This window comes from Lactuca virosa, chromosome 1 (assembly GCF_052849685.1).
Source record: "Lactuca virosa cultivar CGN04683 chromosome 1, Lactuca_virosa_CGN04683_v6, whole genome shotgun sequence".
NCBI classification, from domain to species: Eukaryota; Viridiplantae; Streptophyta; class Magnoliopsida; order Asterales; family Asteraceae; genus Lactuca; species Lactuca virosa.
Window position 1 is genome coordinate 137,627,401 of NC_136426.1, and position 16,378 is coordinate 137,643,778.

General features: G+C 38.6%; 1 protein-coding gene across 1 annotated transcript; it reads right to left on the bottom strand.

The window, feature by feature from the left end:
• Nucleotides 1-12,752: 12,752 nt before the first annotated feature.
• On the bottom strand, nt 12,753-13,979 carry LOC145121329 (uncharacterized). The gene has a single exon (XM_079057095.1). The coding sequence runs from the start codon at nt 13,977-13,979 to the stop codon at nt 12,753-12,755; it is 1,227 nt and encodes a 408-aa protein (XP_078913221.1).
• Between the last annotated feature and the right edge of the window lie 2,399 nt (nt 13,980-16,378).

Here is a 16,378-nt window from a genome sequence, read left to right on the forward strand (position 1 = left end):
TAGACCGGGGGATCGAGAGGTGGATATGGGTATTGGGGGTAAGGGTAGGGGTAAGGTGGAGGTGGATAAGGGTGGGTGGGTGGAGGGTATGGATGTGGAGGAGGAAGTGGAACGTTATCAAAATGGTTTTGTGATTGGTGCCACCCCCACATATGGTGTATCTGTTGGGACATGATTTGGTTAGAGACACAAAGAGCCTCGAACTGTTCGGAAAAATTGGGGGGAGCGGGTAATAGCCGGGAGGTGCTTGGGGTTGGGCTTGTTGTGGACTATGGGTGGGCTCATCGCCGGGCTCGTCATCTACATGCATCTCGTCATCATCTTGAGCCTGGAGCGCATCCTCATTGACTGACTGAATGATGGTCCTCGCGAGTCACCACTGAGTGCGATCGTGGAAGGTGAAGTTGGCGACTCGGGGGTCGGGAAGAATGAGTTATCCGACCCCTTGAGGACAATACCATGTAAAACTGCCCCTGTTCCTACGACGGATGTGATGCATGTTTGTGAGAACCCGCTCATCCAAGAGAATTTGTTGTCGACGGGCGTATAGTCGTCCGGAAGCTCAATGTCAAGACCGCGGGCTAAAACGGTGACAAATCCTCCAATGCAAATATCACCGGTTGCTTTGGTTCTCATGAGTGCGAATTTGTGGAAAAAGAACGAGGCAAAATCTGGGATCGGTGGGTTTTCACGTCGCGTCATGCACCAAAGGAAGAAGAGCTCATTTTTTGTGACTTGGCCGACTTCTTTGCGGGCAAAAACAGTACACACCAAGATACGATGGGCAATGCGGAGGCACGGGTGAATGATGGAGGTTGCCTTATCGTGATCGGCACATGAAAAGATCCCCCCGATGATTTCCGTCCAAAAAGTCTTGTAGTTGAACTCGGCAGGCAAGGTGTCGAAAACTGTGAATGTGTTCGAGGAAGGTAAGCCCAAGATGTCATTTATCCTTGCAAAATCAATGTACGCCCGATCCCGCATAAGTTGGAATGCAACTTTTTTCCTCTCGCTGTCTAACCCGCAGTCGGCAAGGAACTCTCTATTAGGGAGCTCGTAAGTGTATGCTATGAGTTCGAGAAGGTTTTCCCACCCGATGTTACAGAACAGTTGAGTGACCCCATCAAGAAACCCTAATGCAATGAGTGTGGGTTTGCACACAAATTTGGTGGAGGCAACCTTCCTAGGCAAACTCTTCTTGTAATTTTCAGTTGCCTTTGCATCCCGAAACCTTGGAATGTAGGGTTCATCATTTTGAGCGGTAGCGGGGGCCTTGCCTCGGGCGGCAGCCGAGCGTTTTCTAGATGTGGACATGATCAACCTGCAAGGAGACTAACAACTACACGAACCAACAATACCAACAAGTGATGTTTCAATTCAAATCACCAATCGACTCCCTATGGACTTCTAAAATGATTCAACAATCAATGCAAGAAACATTATCAAGACTCAATTGATGCAATACCATATAAATTGTTGTTTTAAAACATGCATATTGGTCAATTAAAGTTAAGGAAAGAATGTACTCGTTGGTGATCACGACTTTTGAAAGTTGAAAATTTGCGCGCGAAAATTCGGGATTAGAAAATCTTGCAACCCTCCACCACAAGCTTAAAGCTTCGCTCAATACCCCGTGAGAAGCACTTTGCCGCGAAAACCCGAGAAATCCGGCAATGGCGTGAGATTCCGACAAAATTTTCCGGCGAGATTTGAGGGATATTTTTAGTGGGGTTTGTAGCCTTGACCAAGAGGAGCACAATGGTGGTGTCAAAATTGCGAGAGGTGGCCGGAGTTGGCCGGAAAATGCCCGGAAAGTAGCGAGATGGTGGTGGTGGCGCCCGAAACTACAACAACAGATCAGACCGGATTTTGGGTGGGGTTTGTAGAGCTCAGAAAATGGGAGAGAATGGCAGTGGTTTCACGCAATTTCGTCCGACGGTTTGACGGGAAATTGAGTTTTAGTGTTGAAGGTGGAGGAGTTTGAATGGATTTTGGAGAAAGAGGAGAGGAAGTGGGTAAGGAGAAGGGTCGGCTGATGCTTTTGTTGGGTTTAATTCGTGGTCAAACATGGTCAAAACCCGGGTCAATGATAGTCAACATGTCACGCGGATGTTTTTGCGAGTACACGCGGTCTGCGTGTAGTGCCCTAAAACGGTCCATTTGCTCAATTTCTCATGCGGTCGTCTTTCCGGGTACACGCGGTCCGTTTGTATAAACACGCGGACGGCTCTTCGAGTATATGCGGACCGCGTAAAATGTTCTGTAAGCCCCGATTTTTGAAAATGGACGCGGACGTTTTTGGGTACCACACGCGGTCCGTTTGTTTATACACGCGGACACGCCTTCGAGTACACGCGGTCCGCATGTATCCTGTTGCAACTTTTCAGTTTTCGCCCTTTGAACAAAACGAATATCGGGGTTTAAAATCCAACATTTTTTTACTGCAACAAGGAAGAAGAAGAAATGTTAAGTGCAAAAAGGATCTATCTAAGACATTTATTCGGAATTAGAAAAGACGAAAACTTTAAGTTTTCCAAAAATGCCCTTCTTTAACGTCTTTGGCGAGACGTCCTTCCCTTTCGATTTCAGTATACCGGGGCATCCAATTGGATGACATCTAGGACATTTGCATTAAAACCTTCATATAAAGGTTTCAAACGATGCCCATTGACTTTAAAAATTTGCCCCGTTTCTTCACTTTGGATCTTAACCGCTCCGTACTCAAAGACTTTTAGCACAACAAATGGACCTATCCATCTTGACCTCAATTTTCCGGGAAATAACTTCAATTGCGAATGGTAAAGCAAAACCCTATGCCCTGGCTGAAAATGCCTGCGGGTAATGGACTTGTCATGGAAAAGCTTTGTTTTCTCCTTGTAAATTCTCGAGTTTTCATAAGAGTCATTTCTCAATTCTTCTAACTCTTGAAGTTGAAGCTTCCTATGCCTTCCCGCCTCATCAATGTTGAAGTTGCATTGCTTGACCGCCCAAAATGCACGGTGCTCCAATTCCACGGGAAGATGACATGGTTTTTCGAAAACCAACCTAAATGGGGACATTCCTATCGGGGTCTTGTACGCGGTCCAATAGGCCCACAAGGCATCATCAAGCCTCGAACTCCAATCTTTTCTTGTAGGATTCACTGTTTTCTCAAGAATAGACTTCACTTCACGATTCGAAACCTCCGCTTGGCCATTCGTTTGAGGGTGGTAGGCGGTAGAGACACGATGGGTCACACTGTACTTTCTTAGCAAGGCCTCCATCGTCTTATTGCAAAAATGTGTCCCTCTATCACTAATCAAAGCCCTAGGCACACCAAATCTCACAAAAACATTAGACTTTAAAAACTCGATAACCATTTTGGCATCATCCGATCGTGTGGCTTTGGCCTCAACCCATTTAGAAACATAGTCAACCGCGAGCAAGATATAAACGTTGCAAAATAAGACGGGAAATGGACCCATAAAATCAATCCCCCATACATCAAAAACTTCACAAACAAGGATTGGATTTTGTGGCATTTGGTTCTTTTGTGAAATGTTCCCCGTCCTTTGGCACCGTTCCTAACTTTTGCAAAACAAGTAACAATCACGTGACATGGTTGGCCAACATAGTACACACTCAAGGACCTTTCTCAAGGTCCGGCTAGGTCTGAAGTGTCCCCTACAAGCAAATTCATGACAAAATTGCAAAATGGATTGATGTTCTTGTTGGGGCACACATCGCCTAATGATTTGATCGGGACAATGTTTCCACAAATAAGGTTCATCCCACACGTAATACTTTGCATCACTTGTTAATTTGTCTTTTTGAGCACGCGTGAATGTGTCGGGATACCTTTTTGTGACCAAAAAGTTAACGATATCGGCATACCAAGGGGTAGATTGAGTAAAGGAAAAGAGATGCTCATTCGGAAACTTGTCCCACAACGGGAAGGGAGTCTCATTTGAAGTGATCCGGCTTAGATGGTCGACAACAAGGTTCTCGCTTCCACTCTTGTCCCGAATCTCCAAATCAAATTCTTGCAATAGTAGGATCCACCGGATGAGTCTTGGCTTCGCATCTTTCTTTGTCATCAAGTACTTGAGTGTCGCGTGATCCGAATACACTATGACTTTGGTACCGAGTAGGTATTGTCTAAACTTCTCCAAGGCGAACACTATGGCCAATAGCTCCTTCTCCGTGGTAGAGTAGTTGCTTTGAGCATTGTCTAGTGTTCTCGATGCATAGTAGATCACATGGGAGGCTTCTCCATTCTTTTGACCCAAAACGACGCCTATATCATAGTTGCTTGCATCACACATGATCTCGAAGGGGAGATCCCAATTTGGTGCTTGCATGATAGGAGCGGATGTAAGCAACTCTTTGAGCTTGTCGAAAGCTTCCTTGCACGCCTCATTGAACTCGAAATCAACTTCTTTTTGCAAGAGTTGACACATTAGTCTTGTTGTCTTTGAAAAGTCCTTAATGAATCTTCGGTAGAAACCAGCATGGCCCAAAAAAGAACGAACTTCCTGTTGGGTTTTGAGCATTCTAACACTCCTATGGTGTACATGCAACCCTATAAACCGTGGATCTATGTTTTCTCTATTATACATGCAAATATTAACTATTCCAAGGTTTCATCCTAACTAGCATATTATGAAGCACCTATACTACAAAGTTCTAGTTAGATGACATACCTTTTGATGTAGCTTGATGTCTTCAAGCTTTAAGAGCTTAGCCCCAATAGTGTGGAAGCCTCAAATGGAATCACAAATCACCAAAACACCTTGGAAGAACTTGAGAGAATATGTATGCACACTAAAATCGGCCCACTCTTATTTTCACACACTTGTGCCAATTTTGTGAGCCAAGGACCCCTTTATATATTATGGAGGATTAGGGTTACATCCATGTAAACCCTAATACCCATGACCTTTCATTTACATAGGATCCATGGGTTAAAAGCTCCATGGACCATCCATGAAAGCTTAGCCCAACCTAAATGAACTTGGCCCATTCCATATATATAAGAGTCCATATTTAATTAGTTCTTTTTGATCACTTAATTAATTCTAAATTAATTCTTGATCAATACTAATTAAATAATATGATTCCATATTAATATATTAGAACTTATAATATATTAATATAAATCATAAATATACTATTCTCAAAAGACTATCCATATAAATTGTGCCGGTGAAGTGCAACCCAAATGGACCATGCCGGGTCGGGTCAAGTACATACCAAATATAGTTATGGACTTAGACATTAATCCAACAGTCTCCCACTTGGATAAGTCTAAAAATATTATTGAGTATGACTTTAAAACCTAACTGGCAATCGTATCTCTTAAAGCCGCTGTCGAACTATGACCTTGTCAATGACTTGTCCATTAGATAAGGGATCATATATTCCTCCATTCTAGATATCATATGGACTGAGACATGGATTATAATCATTCTCTCTGTCCATTTGTTGTTTCCCGATTTTCGATTTATGATGACTGACTGATTGAACAAATCAAATCAGTCATGGCTTGGCCAAGCACTCACATGTGTCATCGCTAAATCATCGAGGAGCCCACATATATCGCTTTTATCCCGAAGGTAAAAGGAATGGATAAACTTCGACTCATATGGCTTGTTCTACTACTTGTTGAATCATACACAAAGACACGTTTTATAACATCGAGTTACCAAATGCGTTTTCGTGCAATCAGTGTATAACCAACTCATAGTAACAACTCATATCTCTAGGTTTGAAGAATATAAGATATTATCGTCTCATGATCACTCATGATAAAATCCATGAAGTGATTCAAATGAGCGCGGGTTGAATCCAATACTCAGAACTTATGAGCACTCATGAGTGTTGTAGCACCACTTTGTCCACCAACTTGGACCTCTACAAACCAACCCATGACAATCTTGATTCATATCTACTTCCAACATATGACCGACTGTGGATGGTTTGAATAACTTAATCATTCAGGAAGAGCGACTTAGTTATTCTGGAAGTCAAAACATGCAAAGTGAAACACAAGAATAAATGAATCAAATATGGTATCAAACCCTATGAATATAAATAAACACTTTTATTTATCACCATACTGATTACTCATTATTAATTGTTTCGGTTTTATCAACTTTATACTTGAATTAAAAACACTAGTTGTCCCATGCTCCAAGCATGTACACTATGTTTTTCTTAAACAATAGCTTTGCCATACACCAAGTATGCACTCTATGTTTGTCTATGATCCTTACTTTGTGAAATAAACCAATTGAACATAATTTCAATGATTCTAATTTCACACTCCCAAATCCTTATCGAAAAATGTGAGAATTTCAAATTCCTATCATTTATCGAAATCTGTTTAGATTTTAAACTTATATGCACTGACCCTCCTGTAATGAATATGTACAAAGTCACAAAGACTTGTCAACACTCATTATAAGGTATTCCAATGGAGATCAACTCCATGGAAACTAAGTCTCATATTCAAAGTACATTGCTTTGGACATGCTTCTTGCATTAAGTTTTCTAATCTTACACAGATAACTTCCACCTATGGAGACAACTCCATATTCTCATTTTGACTATCACTTCTGAATAAGAGATGCCTCTTTTCAGAATATGTCAATATGGTCCTTCCAAAATTAGCACTATACTTCCAACTGTCCCTGAGCAACCAATCTTTGGTAAACCTCAGATTGTCCTCGACAATTGCTTAATCATTTTAGTCATATCCAATTCTAGACCTTTTCCCTTCTTAATGCCTTTGGGCATTTGGAAAAATTTAGAAATGACAAATATTATAGCACATGCAATCGATCCTGTACCCAAAGCAAATGGTACACGATTCATGATGTCTCACATAAAGACATGATTCTAGACCAGTCTTTTGCTACAATATTTTTATTTGCCATGTTTTCAAAATTTGACTATGAAGAGGGATGCCGTAATCATAATCGAATTTTGAGAACGCAATATATAGAATTTCCTTAAGTTGAACCAATCCAACATGAAATTCATATATATATTCTTGACTAGAGATGATTAAGGTCTCAATCTAAGCCTTTAGAACTGAAATGAAGTATATCCTCTCTCTTAATTATAGCAAAACAACTTTTTCAATCCCTGCAGCCTCACGAATTGAAACTTTTGTTTTCTATAATTAACATTGCTAACTTGCAACACTAACAATAATTATCATGCTCCCACTAACATGATGATTATTAGCATAACACTTATGCTCCCACTAGCTTTGACATGTACTTAGAAATCAGCTGGACTTCTAGAAATCAATACTTTATTGACTTTCTTACCAAAGTTCAAATTTCTGATACGAGATGCTTTGATAAAACTTTATCAAAATCATACACCTTTCCTTAGATAGCATGCATGTGTGTCTAAACAATTTCAGAACTATGAAAAGGGATGCCGTAATCATAGTCTCAATTGTTTAGACCTTTTGCCATCTGCTTCAAATCTACTTGGTGGAAGTGTTTCCTCACCATCATTTTCATGAATCCGAGAGAAACCTTATGACCCTTAGATTTTATGGTGTATGTGTTCTTATCCATGTGAATCGTCAAAACCATAGTCACAAGACAAGGATAATGACAAATCCAAACTCATATGGACTGAACTTATGCAATCTTAACTTCTTGCCACCTGGCAGTACAGGGCCTGCCATTGCTTCCAAGTTGTTATGCAACCAATTGAGAACTTTCAGAACTCCTATGCAAAGCCAACTTTAACTGGAATGGGCACATAATATGTCAACACGATAGGTTATAAACCTCAAGTCATGTGCTAGTGAAGAACCTCAGGTTTTATTCTTGATTAGTTCTTGAAATTCTTTTTAGGATCTTTAAGACTCCCACTATCCTCTTGACATATAAGACTATCTTGCCAAATATTCAAGAGATAGTGTAGATTCTTTATCAAGACAAACACTTCACACAATTGGCCTTAGTTGGTCTTTGTTTTATCCAAAACATCACAACTTACCAATTTCAAATGTACAAGAGTAGGACACTTTTACTCTTACATTTGACAAGTGTTTTAAACCTTTCTTTAAGATATGTCACTCAAGTTACAATCTTGGAGTATGACTCTAAGAATTGTTTTGGAACGAAGTATGACTCATCTTCCTGATCTAACCATTTCAACAATTCATGACTCCTCTTCTTAGTCATAAGAATGCACTAAGATGACCTTTAGAGGACTAATTGTGATATGATTTCTAAATCATTAAGATGATCACAAACATGATACTAAAGTACTCTCCCATATTTTCAGATTTGAGAAACTTTTATCTTTCTGCCTAATTTGATTCTTCCTATTCGTTCTGCCATACATTGAGACTTTTCCAATGTTTCAGAATTATACTTAAACTTGTAAGTATAAACATATTTACTAAACTTTAGTAAATCAAATAGTCTTAACGAGCTTTGTGGTGGACATGAACAGTGCACAAGAATGTGTACTCGATCCCTTTAGTCCTTCACTTGACTCACACATCCATGTGAACAAGTAATTAGTCTTGATTTTCCAATGCTTGAAAGTTCTCATTCATCATACTATTCAACTTGCATGATTCCAAGTTTCGGTCCAATTGAATCTTGGGCGATGAGGAACTTTCCTGATTTGGTAAATTTAGACACTACCACAAATGAAAGAATCAAATCCATTTTCCAATATTGTTGTCAGTGGAATCATATAAACAACAATTTTCCACAAATGCCATTGTAAGGATACTTCAAATAAATAAAATTAAACAATTTTCTTTTATTTTAAAACTTTGCGGAAAAACTTATCCTTACAATCCACATGGAAAATTGTTGTTATCTATTCCTTAGCAATATATCATAACTTCTTAAGCAACTGCTCAAAATTCTGATGCGATCGAAATCCACCTTCGCGATCAGAATCAGCATATACTTCCTTTAAGATTTCTCTCTATTCTTTGATTCTTAAAACATCAACATGTGACCCAGTCACATCATGTAATGAGGATCTCAGAATAGAACTTAACAGAGTTAAATAATGGGCTCTACCTGATGTAGAGTCAAACTTATTGACTTTAACATCCTTAGGTAAATTTGGCAGCTTTGCAATCAACGCCCCTTCCTTTGGCAAAATAAACATATGGACCCTTTGGTAATGGGACTATCTCAGACTTAGCCTTTCTCTTTACCATTTGGTCAACCGGGTTGACTATGGCCAATCCCTTTCCATTGGGAAGAGAATGCTTTTTCTGGATTTCCAGTGTCACCATTGTCACTGTCCATAAAGTTTTTGGGAAGTTGATCTTCTAATCAAATTTGCTTTACTATCGTTCCAAATCATTGCTGATTCAGCAGTACCAAGCAAATAGATATGATAATTAAGGTTCATGTCATAGTCTGTTTCATAGTAGTCCCAAAGGAACTCACTATGTGACTTAGAAAGTGATTGAACATCCAACTTTCTCAAGACTTTGACACCCAACTCTCCCGGCTTGTCAATATGTGACTTCATCTCTAAGATGTGATCACACATAAACCTTGCTTGCCATTAGGGCTTGAGTGACCTTGAACTTGTGGGTTAGGGAGAATAATTGGAGGAGGTGGAGGAAGAGAAGTATGACTTCCATGAGCCAAACTCGGGAAGTCATATTCATTAGGAAAGCTTGGTTTGGGAAGATCATTGTTGTCTAAACCAGACATCAACAATGGAAGAAATTCACGTAAAGTTGATTTAAGTCCTTAATATAACACCCAATATGATATATTAAGGCTAGGACCCAACAAACTATTTTATAACTTGGAAGAGGGATGCCGTAATCCAAGCTATAAAATATTTGAAGGTAGGTGAATGACGATTCACCAATTTCCACCAAGATAAACGAAATGTATTATTAGGTTTTAATTGGTTTTGAAACTCCTAGATTCTTTTTAGATTCATTGAACTTTTCAATGACATGTTTCAATCTCGAGTGTGCCCTTCAGGTTTTGTGACTGGGATGTCGACGATCACAAAACAAGGTGTGAAGTAACCATGCAAATATACTTGGTACCCTTAATATTTACCCCTCAATCGATGTGCCGGTTAACCACACACGCTCCAACGATACTATGATAAACATTAAGTTACCCTTTGCCTACCTTGTTAAGTCCAGGTTAGTGTGCCGGTTAACCACACACGCTCCATTAACAGCTTAAACAAAGTGCAAAGTGTAATTTCATGGATTAGCACCTTATTCACATTTTCCTAGGTAACTAAGATTGGGAATTTATAAGTGTTTAGTTACTTAGTATTTATCATTATACTTATAATGAAGGGAGAATTATAGTCCTTGTCCTACCTGTTCGGCTAACGACCCTCCACCGGTCAAGGAAGCGGTGAGTGAGAGTGGACACCCATTAAACTGCCATTTTATAGGCAGTAACCTTATACCCCCCTTATAGACCGGCTTCGTGAATGAGGCCTACTAATGGTAAGACGACTTGCTCTTATACATATAATATATTAAACTTTTAATATTATAATAGTATAAGGGTGTATTTTAGACATTTAAAATACTTTGTGGTTTAATCTATTAATTAAACTAGACTTTTAATTTAATTAAACTCAAACCATATATTTATGGATTTAATAATACTCTTTTAATTAAACGCTTTAATTAACTATTAATAAAGTCCATAAGAGTTAATTTGAACTATTCAACAAAACATCATAATTCCAATTATTAAACTCAAAATTAAAACCATTTAATTAATTGTTTAAGTTATGAACCCAAGAGTTTTAGAATTCAATTCTTTTTTTCATAAAAAACTTTTCTCAAATTCCAAAACTTGAGGGCAAGTTTTGTAATTCTTGAAAACCTTTGGATTCCATAACTTATGGAATTAATGGTGTTTTATGATGAAACTTTCCATGTTCCATAACTTAAGAACAAGTTATAGAATTCTTTAAAACATTAACACCAAATTTTGTAACTCTACAAAAACTTTGAATCAATTTTTTTTTTTTAAAAAAAATCTTTCATATCCATAACTTATGGAAGTTTCAAAAACCCTTAAGATCACAACTTTAAAAAAAACTTTTGAGCTCCAAAATTTTATGACAAAATATGTAACTCCTTAAAACATTTAGATCAAACTTTTAAAACTAATAAAATAATCATATCATTTTATCTTTTACTAAATTTGACCTAATTCAACTCATATAACAAATGATTCAAATTTTACAAATAATTCGTTTTTCACAAAACAAGTAATTATCTTAAAATTTGACAAACGTCATGTTTTTTTTTCCTTTTTTTTTCCAACTTGAAAATAAAACATTTGCATAAATATAACATAAAACAACCCATGGCTCTGATACCACTATTGGGTTTTGAGCATTCTAACACTCCTATGGTGTACATGCAACCCTATAAACCTTGGATCTATGTTTTCTCTATTATACATGCAAATATTAACTATTCCAAGGTTTCATCCTAACTAGCATATTATGAAGCACCTATACTACAAAGTTCTAGTTAGATGACATACCTTTTGATGTAGCTTGATGTCTTCAAGCTTTAAGAGCTTAACCCCAATAGTGTGGAAGCCTCAAATGGAATCACAAATCACCAAAACACCTTGGAAGAACTTGAGAGAATATGTATGCACACTAAAATCGGCCCACTCTTATTTTCACACACTTGTGTCAATTTTGTGAGCCAAGGACCCTTTATATATTATGGAGGATTAGGGTTACATCCATGTAAACCCTAATACCCATGACCTTTCATTTACATAGGATCCATGGGTTAAAAGCTCCATGGACCATCCATGAAAGCTTAGCCCAACCTAAATGAACTTGGCCCATTCCATATATATAAGAGTCCATATTTAATTAGTTCTTTTTGATCACTTAATTAATTCTAAATTAATTCTTGATCAATACTACTTAAATAATATGATTCCATATTAATATATTAGAACTTATAATATATTAATATAAATCATAAATATACTATTCTCAAAAGACTATCCATATAAATTGTGCCGGTGAAGTGCAACCCAAATGGACCATGCCGGGTCGGGTCAAGTACATACCAAATATAGTTATGGACTTAGACATTAATCCAACACTTCCCGCACACAAGTCGGGTAGGGTAAGCTTTGGATAACATCAATTTTAACCTTATCTACCTCAATTCCTTTCTTTGACACAATGTGACCCAAAATAAGACCTTGACTCACCATAAAACGACATTTCTCAAAATTTAAAACCAAATTCGTTTCAATGCATCTTTTTAAAATTTTGGTGAGATTGGTCAAACATTCTTGAAAGGAGTTGTCATATACCGTAAAATCATCCATAAAAACCTCAATTATATTCTCGACATATTCCGAAAAGATACTAACCATACAACGTTGGAAAGTGGCTGGGGCGTTACACAATCCAAATGGCATTCTTCGGTATGCAAAAGTGTTGAATGGACATGTAAATGTTGTCTTTTCTTGGTCTTCCGGTGCCACCGGGATTTGGTGGAAACCGGAGTACCTGTCGAGACAACAATAGTGAGATTTTCCGGCCAACCTTTCTAACATTTGGTCAATGAAAGGCAATGAAAAATGATATTTTCTTGTGCTTTCATTGAGTTTGCGGTAGTCAATACATACTCTCCACCCGTTTTGCACGCGGGTGGGGACCATCATACCTTTGTTGTTCTCGACCACCGTGATTCCCGTATTCTTTGGCACAACTTTCACCGGGCTCACTCACTTGCTATCCGAGATTGGATAGATCATTCCATTATCAAGGACCTTCAATATCTCTTTCTTCACAACTTCCATCATAGGCGGGTTCAATCTTCTTTGTGCGTCCCGACTTGGCTTGCATTCATCCTCCATCAAGATCTTGTGTATACAAGTGGAGGGGATCAATCCCTTGATATCCGCAATCGTCCATCCCATGGCTTCCTTGTGCTCTTTTAACACCTTGAGGAGTTGCTCTTCTTCACATTCGGTCAAGTGAGTTGAAATGATGACCGGAAGAGTCTTGTTGTTTCCCAAGTACGCATACTTCAAGTGTTGAGGAAGGACCTTTAATTCCAACTCCGGTGGTTGAACAAGGGAGGGTGGCAATCTTGTATGAGTTTGAGGTAATTCAATTTGTTTCACACTAAATTGAGTGGTTTTCTTGATCTCTAAATTGTTGACCAATCTTTCAACTTCCGGGTCTAACGAGTAAAGCTTCAACTTTTTGGCTAATTTCCCACAATCAAATCCTTTGCTCAAAATCATCTCCAACATGTCACCATTAGACAACTCGAACAATTCTTGGGTCAATGGTTCAACAACATCAACAAAGCATAAGGATGAAACATCACTAGGATATCTCATAGCATCGTAGATATTGAAACTTATTGTTTCCCCATCAAACTCCATCGTTAAGTTTCCCGCATACACATCAATCTTCGTTCTAGCCGTCTTCAAAAATGGTATCCCAAGTAAAATTATACCCGACTTGGAGGACACTTGTTCTTCTAAATCAATCATATAGAAATCCACTGGGAAGACCAATTGGTTCACTTGCACCAAAACATCTTCTAGAACACCTCTAGGAAAGACACTCGATTTATCCGCAAGAGAGATTATGACTCCGGTTTCACTCAAAGGTCCGACATTCAATGATTCATACACCGAATAGGGCATGACATTGATAGAAGCACCAAGATCAAGCATAGCGCTACTAAAAGTGACATCCCCAATCTTGCAAGGAACCGTAAACGTTCCAGGATCTTTGCATTTGGGTGGAAGTTTCCTTTGTAAAACCGCGAATGCATTTTCATTCATTGAGATTTTCTCATTTCCCTTCAACTTCCTCTTGTTGGTACAAAGTTCCTTCAAGAATTTTGCATATCTAGGGATTTTATTGATGGCATCAAGTAAATGGATGTTTACTTCCACATTTCGGAAGGTGTCAAAAATCTCTTTCTCCTCCATGTTCTTCTTCGAAGTCGCAAGTTAAGAGGGGAATGGCGGTTGAGTGGCTATTGGTGTCACTAAGGGAATGGTCTTCTTTGGAACTCCGACTTGTGTGGCATTCTTGGCAATGGGATCCTCAATGGGAATGACTTCTATATCTTCCTCTTCATCCATTGGCTTCTGCTTTGAACTACTCTCTCTGGTTTCTTTGCCGCTTCTCAAAGTCACCACATTGACATTTGGGTTATTTTCGGTTTGAGAAGGCAATTTTCCACGGGACTCCAACTTGCTTATGGATGTAACTATATCTCCCATTTGTGCTTCAAGGTTGGAGATACTAGTTCTTGTCTTTTTTTGGAATTGTTGGGTACTAGTGGCTAAGGATTTGACAATGCTTCAAGAGACATTCCGGAGCTACTTGGTTGGGATTGAGGAGGTTGTTATTGATGATGTGGAGGGTGCGGTTTGGGTTGATAGTGTGGTTGTGGATGTTGGTAATGAGGTTGTGGTGGTGGATAGGAAGGTCTAGCCAATGCATTTTGAGGCAATGGTCTTGGGTTGTAGCTCATGTTGGGATTTGGCTTCCAACTTGAATTATATGCATTTTGGTGACCGGATGGTTGGTTGTGGTAATTTTGGAATTCTCCCGTGGCATTCACATGTTCCGTATCTTCTTGGAGAATGGGACACATATCCGTAGGATGTCCCATTGGTGCACATATTCCACAAACCATCACTTGTGGAGTTTGTCCCATGGCTAGATTTTGGAAAACGGAGGTTACATCTTTGATTTGAGACTCGAGATTTGATGTTCCCACTTCATTGACTTTATGTTGTGTGTGACATCCCCTAATTTCTCGGCCAGAAAAGACCGATTTAATTTATGCTTTTTAAAATAAAATCAGAGAAATCTTTTTAAAAGATGTCGCAGAATTGGTCCCCAAAACAAAACATGATAAAAGTTTGTCAAAACCTTTCTTTAAGAAATATATAATTTCCTTTTATATCAAAACCTCGGGATGTCATGTTCCGATACATATCAAAAGCATAAACAAGACATTATAAGCCTTACAACAATTATTTATAACTACTGGCCTATAATCCAAAAATCACTCATCATCATCATCCGACTATGCTCGGGGTCCACTACCTGTAATATATAAAGCTGAGTGGGTCAGGCTTGGAAGCCTGGTGAGCATATAGGGTTTTCAACCCACAATAAATAATAAACTCTTTAAGTTTATCAATCAACAAATAATTTATTAATTTCATCAACCAAAAACAGCCCTAATTACCCGTTCTCGTTATCCTCACCTTACGTCCCTAAAACAACTATCACAAGGGACCTAGCCTAAGGATTTTCATTAGGGGTGACAACATTGCTTCGGGGGTTCCTCAGCAATTTATGTCAAATAAGGCAACCATCGGGGTGACAACTTTGTTTTCCTCAGCAAATTATGTCAAACAAGACAACCTAACATAAAACAACCAATAAGGTGACAACATTGCTTTCCTCAGCAATTTATGTCAAATAAGACAACCAATAGGGTGACAACATTGCTTTCCTCTGCAATTTATGTCAAATGAAACGATCACCAGGGTGACAACATTGCTTTCCCTCAGCAATTTATGTCAAATAAAACAAACACCTGGATGACAACATTGCTTTCCCTCAGCAATTTATGTCAAATAAAACAAACACCGGGGTGACAACATTGTTTTCCTTCAACAATTTATGTCAAGTAGGCACGAAGTCACATCGTCGCCAAGGTTTATACAACATGCACTAAGTCCATAGCTGCTAACATACTAAATCCGTAGCTACCAACGTACATCTATACTGTACTAAATTCATAGCTACCAACGTACATCTATACTGTACTTTTATCCCTCATACTTTATCTACCCATGTTTTACCCAACATATTTGAAGATAAAATATATATACATTTTAAATCATGTTAAACATGTATAAAACATTCATTCAACATCCATCTCAAATAAACAAACAACATATATACACATATCACGTATTTTATATAAAATACTTCATATCTATGTGTAAGATGAAAGTGACTATACACTCACCTGATTTAATGATAACCGGGCAGCAATTCGTTTCCTAAACGTTCGTTTCTAATAAAACCGAGAGTTTTATTGAGAAACCGGGCTCTGCGAAAGGACGGACTTCAAAATCAAAAAGATAAGTATTCCGGGCTTCTCGGGAACTTCGGAACGTATTTCGGGCTTTAGAAATGATACCGGGGCTTTGGGGGAAGTCAAAATGATAAAAAAGATGAAAAATGGGTGAAAAGTGACAAATTTCGGAATTCTACCCGGGAGGTCTCGCAGCCACCACTATATATAGTAGCGAGGGTTGGATCCGAAGCAAGGAGGGGGAGGCAGGTGTCTGCGAGG